General features: G+C 67.1%; 1 protein-coding gene across 2 annotated transcripts in view; it reads left to right on the top strand.

Moving 5' to 3' along the window:
* Positions 1-422: 422 nt before the first annotated feature.
* ERBB2 (erb-b2 receptor tyrosine kinase 2) overlaps positions 423-6242 on the top strand; it is a 7806-nt gene continuing 1986 nt past the window's right edge. Inside the window, exons 1-22 of one of the 2 annotated variants that reach the window (XM_027666403.1) lie at positions 423-591; positions 683-869; positions 1129-1266; positions 1364-1432; positions 1956-2068; positions 2145-2286; positions 2370-2486; positions 2734-2860; positions 2947-3020; positions 3101-3191; positions 3590-3789; positions 3905-4037; positions 4127-4217; positions 4306-4466; positions 4560-4607; positions 4710-4848; positions 4937-5059; positions 5139-5237; positions 5318-5501; positions 5580-5737; positions 5838-5913; positions 5996-6142. In XM_027666403.1, the coding sequence (XP_027522204.1) occupies positions 457-591; positions 683-869; positions 1129-1266; positions 1364-1432; positions 1956-2068; positions 2145-2286; positions 2370-2486; positions 2734-2860; positions 2947-3020; positions 3101-3191; positions 3590-3789; positions 3905-4037; positions 4127-4217; positions 4306-4466; positions 4560-4607; positions 4710-4848; positions 4937-5059; positions 5139-5237; positions 5318-5501; positions 5580-5737; positions 5838-5913; positions 5996-6142 (2752 nt within the window). In that variant the 5' untranslated portion in view covers positions 423-456. Of the gene's footprint in view, positions 592-682; positions 870-1128; positions 1267-1363; positions 1433-1955; positions 2069-2144; positions 2287-2369; positions 2487-2733; positions 2861-2940; positions 3021-3100; positions 3192-3589; positions 3790-3904; positions 4038-4126; positions 4218-4305; positions 4467-4559; positions 4608-4709; positions 4849-4936; positions 5060-5138; positions 5238-5317; positions 5502-5579; positions 5738-5837; positions 5914-5995; positions 6143-6242 lie in introns of both variants that reach the window. The other variant, XM_027666402.1, reaches the window with a different exon arrangement.

Here is a 6242-nt window from a genome sequence, read left to right as displayed (position 1 = left end):
GCAGCCGTCACCACTCAACAATCGGGTCTTGTCTCGGCGTGGCCCCCCCGCCCGCGTGGGCAGAACATTCCTGCCCGCGGCCCCCGCTGCGGCCCCCGGCTCGGCACCGCCGGGATGGGGGTCCCCAAACCCAGCCCCCCGCAGCCCCCAGCGCCCACCGCGGGCACGGGGCCACGCGGGGACCGCGCTGTCCCTCGAGCGGGGCCGGTGCCAGGGCGGGAGCAGCTTCGCCGCGTGCCGGGGTGGGAGCCCGGGGGGAGCCACGATCCAGGAAGCCCATCGGAAGCTGTTGGGAGCAGCCCCGGAGATAAACGGCGGCCGCCGGATCCGCGGCGCTTCCTGCGGGGGCCGGGGCTCGGGGTCCCGCGGGGGCGGGGAGGGGTCGGGCTCGGAAGAGTCGGGCTCGGGGTCCTGCTGAGCTCCCGCTGTCCCCCCCCAGTCTGCACCGGCACCGACATGAAGCTGTTGCGACCCTCCAGCCCCGAGAGCCACTACGAGACCCTGCGGCACCTCTACCAGGGCTGCCAGGTGGTCCAGGGCAACCTGGAGCTCACCTACCTGCCCCCCGACGCCGACACCGCCTTCCTCAAGGTGCGCAGCGGGAAAACACCGCGAGGGGTGCGGGGGAAGGGGGGAAAGATGATGGTCTGAACAGCCCCTCACCCGTGTCCTCCCACCCCAGGACATCAAGGAGGTGCAGGGGTACGTGCTGATCGCGGAGAACCAGGTGAGGGGGCTGGAGCTGCAGAGCCTGCGCATCATCCGCGGGACGCAGCTCTTCCAGGACCTCTATGCCCTGGCCGTGGTGGGCAACGCCGGCCCCGCCGGCACCCCGGGGCTGCTCCAGCTCGGCATGAGGCACCTCACAGGTGGGGATTCCCCCGGGACGGGCACGGGGGGCTCGGGGGCGTGGGGCACTGCTCCTGGTGCTGGGAGCTGCAGGGTCCTGCCTGGGGATGAGTGGTCCTGTGGGGTGGCAGGTTCTCATCCAGGACTGGGTGTCCCCATCCAGGATTGGGTGCTCCCATGGAGAGTGGCAGGTCCCTGCCCAGGTCTGGGATTCCCCATGGGGCTGCAGGACCCCCCCATCCCCACGCTGACCCCCCTGCACCTTTCCTCCCCCCCCAGAGATCCTGAAGGGAGGGGTGCACATCGAGAGGAACCCCCAGCTGTGCTTCCAGGAGACCATCCTGTGGAGTGACATCCTGCACCGGCACAACGAGTTCCGGGGCGAGATCCACGTGGAGAGCACCCGCAGCCGCAGCTGTGAGAGCCCCCACGGGCAGGGAGGAGGGGGCTGTGGGACCCAGGGAGGGGGTCTGGGTGCTTCCAACCCCCTCCACTCACGATTCCCCCCTCGCAGGTCCTGACTGCCGGGCGCTGTGCTCCGAGGGGCACTGCTGGGGCGAGGGCCCACGGGACTGCCAGACCTGTGAGTGCAGAGCCCACAGTGGCTATGACCCCCCCCAGGGACCCACAAAGCCCCACAGGCTCCTCCAAAATCTCTGGGAATCCCCTTTCCTTCCCTCCACATATCCCTGCTCCACAGATCCTTACTTCCCACCTAAATCTTGCCCTCAGTAGACTGCCTGGTCCTTTGCCTTGCAATCCCAAATCCCTGTCCCACTGACCCCTACTTGCCACCTAAGTCCTGGCCCCAGAGACCTTCTTTGCCCCCCCTAGATCCCTGCCCCATAAACCCCTAGAATTCCTGCCCAGGGTGGCTCAGCTTACTCCCCAAATCCCTGTCCCATTGACCTTTACTTGGCACCCAAATCCCTGCCCCAGAGACCCCTAAAATCCCTGCCCTGGGGGATCCCCACATGACCTCCCAAATCCCCACCACAGGAACCCCTCCCCTCCAACTCCTCATCCTGGGGACCCTCACGTGGCCCAGGGGAGGGGGGAGCCATGAGGGTCCCCGTGCCCAGCGTGTCCCTGTGTGCCCCCCACAGTGACCAACAGCATCTGCCACGGCTGCCCCCGGTGCAAGGGCACGAAGCCCACGGACTGTTGCCACGAGCAATGCGCCGCCGGCTGCACCGGCCCCAAGCACTCTGACTGCCTGGTGAGCAGGGGAGGGGGGCTCTGGGGGCCCGGGGGGGTGCAGGGGTCTCACTCTGGCCGTTCTCCCCCCCTCCCAGGCGTGCCTGAACTTCAACAGGAGTGGGATCTGCGAGCTGCACTGCCCCCCCCTTGTCATCTACAACTCGGACACCTTTGAGTCGATGCCCAACCCCGACGGGCGCTACACCTTCGGTGCCAGCTGTGTCACCCAGTGTCCCTGTGAGTGACACTCACAGGGGAGGGCGGGCCAGGGGGAGCCAGCACGGCCCTGACACCCCCCCTTCTGCTCCCCCTACCCCCAGACAACTACCTTGCCACAGAGGTGGGGTCCTGCACCCTCGTGTGCCCCCAGAACAGCCAGGAGGTCGCGGTCAACAACGTCCAGAAGTGTGAGAAGTGCAGCAAACCCTGCCCGGAGGGTGAGCAGGGACTCCCAGGGGCTGGGGGGGCTCTGGGGACCCCAGGGGTGCTGGTGGAAACCCTCCAGGGACCTGTGGGGGCTTTGGGGACCCCAGAGGTGCAGGTGAGCAGCCCCCTGGTGAAGCTCTGGGGACCCCAGGGGTGGGTGGGGTGGCTCCGTGGCTGGCAGGACTGGAGCAGTGAGTGTTCTGGGGGGATGGGGGTCCTGGCAGAGCCCCCCAGCCCTGCTGTGCCCCCCCTCACCAGTGTGCTACGGGCTGGGAGTGGATTTCCTCAAGGGTGTCCGTGCTGTGAACGCCTCCAACATCCAGCACTTCTCCGGCTGCACCAAGATTTTCGGGAGCTTGGCCTTCCTGCCCGAGACCTTCACTGGGTAAGCACCACATCACCTCATCCCCCCTCTCTGAGCTCACTGGAACCCTGCCAGGACCCCCCCAACCTCCCTCCTGTCCCTGCCAGGGATCCCAGCACCAACACACCACCCCTGGACCCCAAACTGCTGCGGATCTTCGAGAGCCTCGAGGAGCTGACGGGTGAGAACTGGGGGAGTGGGGAGTTGGGGAGGGGTCAGATCTGGGGGGCACATGGGTTGGTGACACCCAGCTCCCCTCAGGCTTCCTCTACATCGCTGCCTGGCCGCCTGAGATGGAGGACCTGGGAGTCTTCCAAAACCTGCGGGTCATCCGGGGCCGTGTCCTGCACAAGTGAGGGGGGACGGGGACATGGGGGGACATTGAGGGGCATGAGGGGACACATGGGGGGGGGCACACAGGGGGATGCAGGGACATGGGGGGATGTGAGGGGATATGGGGTGGACACACAGGAGAGACACATAGTGGGGACAGAGGGGGGACACAGGGAGAACACAGCAGGACACATAAGGGGACTGAGAGGACATGGTGGGACATGGGGCTACATGGGGGGACATGGAGGACACACATGGGAGGACGCAGGGGGGACATGACGGGACACACGGTGGGACATGGGGACACATGGGGGAACATGGGCAACACACACAGGGACACAGGGTGACACGGGGTGACATGGGGTGACAGGGGGCGACACGGGGGGCCGCTTGTCTGACCCGTGGGTGTCTCGGCAGCGGTGCCTACTCGCTGACGCTGCGGGACCTGGCGGTGCAGGCGCTGGGGCTGCGGGCCCTGCAGGAGATCAGCAGTGGGATGGTGCTCGTCCACCACAACCCCCAGCTCTGCTTCCTCCAGAAGGTGCCCTGGGACAGCATCTTCCGCAACCCCCGCCAGCGCCTCTTCCAGACGCACAACAAGCCCCCCGAGCAGTGTGGTAAGCGGTGCCCAGGGGGCGGGGGGAGAGGGTGGACACCCCCCTCCATCTGTGACAGACCCCCCCCCCCCGTGCTGATGGACCCCCTGGTGCTGATGGTGCCCCCCCCCTGCAGAGAGCGAGGGGCTGGTTTGCTTCCACCTCTGCGCCCACGGGCACTGCTGGGGCCCCGGCCCCACCCAGTGCGTGGCCTGCGAGCGGTTCCTGCGTGGCCAGGAGTGTGTGGCCTCCTGCAACCTCCTGGATGGGTGAGTGGAAACCCCCGGGAATGGCAAACAGAGCCCTCCCCCTCCCAGGACCAGGTCCAGGACCCCATCCCTGCGCCTTCTCCCCGCAGAGCCGTCCGGGAACACGCCAACGGGACGCGGTGCCTTCCCTGCCACCCTGAGTGCCAGCCCCAGAACGGCACCGAGACCTGCTTCGGATCGGTGAGGGGAGGGAAAACACACAGCCAGGGGTGGGACAGGGGGTGTTCCCAGACCCCTGGGTGCCTCAACCCCCCCTAAATTCCCGCAGGAGCCAGACCAGTGCGTGGCCTGTGCCCACTACAAGGACGCCCAGCAGTGCGTGCGGCGCTGCCCCAGCGGGGTCAAGGCCGACGCCTCCTTCGTGCCCGTCTGGAAATACCCGGACGAGGACGGGGTGTGCCAGCTCTGCCCCACCAACTGCACCCACTCGTGAGTCGGGGGGGGTCCCTGGCTGGGTGTGGGGGGGTCACAGCTCTCAGCAGGGGGGTGCTGACAGCAAGGTGCCACACGCTGTGTCCCCAGGTGCACCATCCGGGACGAGGACGGGTGTCCCGTGGACCAGAAGCCAAGGTAGGAGCGTGGATGAGCTGTCCCACCCTTACCCCCACCCCTCAGGGTGCCGGGGGTCTCCCATCACCCCATCCCGCCCCTAATCCCCCCTCTGTCCCCCAGCCAGGTGACGTCCATCATCGCTGGCGTGGTGGGGGCTCTGCTGGTCATCGTCCTGCTCCTCATCACCGTCATCTGCGTCAAGCGCCGGCGGCAGCAGGAGCGCAAGCACACCATGAGGCGCCTGCTGCAGGAGACAGAGGTGGGACCTCCTGGGGGGCAGTGGGGGACCCCCTCAGTGCTCAGGGGGTGCCAGGAGCCAGCCCCCCTCACCCCTGTGTGCCCCACAGCTGGTGGAGCCGCTGACGCCCAGCGGGGCCCTCCCCAACCAAGCCCAGATGCGGATCCTCAAGGAGACCGAGCTCAAGAAAGTGAAAGTTTTGGGTTCTGGTGCTTTTGGCACCGTCTACAAGGTGAGGAGTGGGGGCCACCGGGGTGGGGTGGGACCCCTCCCCGCTCCACACCCCCTTCACCTGTGTGTCCCCCCCTCAGGGCATCTGGATCCCCGATGGGGAGAGCGTGAAGATCCCGGTGGCCATCAAGGTCTTGCGGGAGAACACGTCACCCAAAGCCAACAAGGAGATCCTGGATGTGAGTGTGGCAATGGCACTGGGGGGGGTGCAGGGGCCAGGAGAGGCCCTCTGCCCACCCTGACCCTCCCCTGCCCACAGGAGGCCTATGTGATGGCAGGAGTGGGCAGCCCCTACGTGTCCCGGCTGCTGGGCATCTGCCTGACCTCTACGGTGCAGCTGGTGACACAGCTGATGCCGTACGGCTGCCTCCTGGACTACGTGCGGGAGAACAAGGACCACATTGGCTCCCAGGACCTGCTCAACTGGTGTGTGCAGATCGCCAGGGAGGGAGGGGGGCTCGGGGGGGCCGGGGGGGGGGGTCCTGGGGCGGGCCAGGGACAGCCAGACATGTGCCACCCGCAGGGGATGAGCTACCTGGAGGAGGTGAGGCTGGTGCACCGGGACTTGGCTGCTCGCAATGTTCTTGTCAAGAGCCCCAACCACGTCAAGATCACAGACTTCGGGCTGGCGCGGCTGCTCGACATCGATGAGACCGAGTACCACGCTGATGGGGGCAAGGTGGGGGCACAGGGACAGCGTGAGGGCACCGTGGTGCCCCTTCGGTGCCAGCCAGCCCCCAGCCCCAGCCCTGTTCACCTCCCCCTCCTCCCTGTGCCAGGTCCCCATCAAGTGGATGGCGCTGGAGTCCATCCTCCGCCGGCGCTTCACGCACCAGAGCGACGTCTGGAGCTACGGTACCTTGGGGTGTCCCCACCCCCGGGGGGGTGCAGGGGGGGTTCCCAGGGCACTGCTCACCCCCACCCCTGCCCCCTCCAGGTGTCACCGTGTGGGAGCTGATGACGTTCGGGGCGAAGCCGTACGACGGGATCCCCGCACGGGAGATCCCGGACCTGCTGGAGAAGGGGGAGCGGCTGCCACAGCCACCCATCTGCACCATTGACGTCTACATGATCATGGTGAAATGTACGGGCAGGGGACACCATGGGGACATATGATCATGGTGAAATGTGCAGGCAGGGGACATGGGGACACCATGGGGACGCATGGTCATGGTGAAACATAT

The sequence above is a fragment of the Corapipo altera genome, unplaced genomic scaffold (assembly GCF_003945725.1).
Source record: "Corapipo altera isolate COAL_440 unplaced genomic scaffold, ASM394572v1 200, whole genome shotgun sequence".
Taxonomy (NCBI): Eukaryota; Metazoa; Chordata; class Aves; order Passeriformes; family Pipridae; genus Corapipo; species Corapipo altera.
The sequence above is the reverse complement of the archived record's forward strand: the minus strand, read 5'-3'. Positions and strand labels throughout refer to the sequence as shown.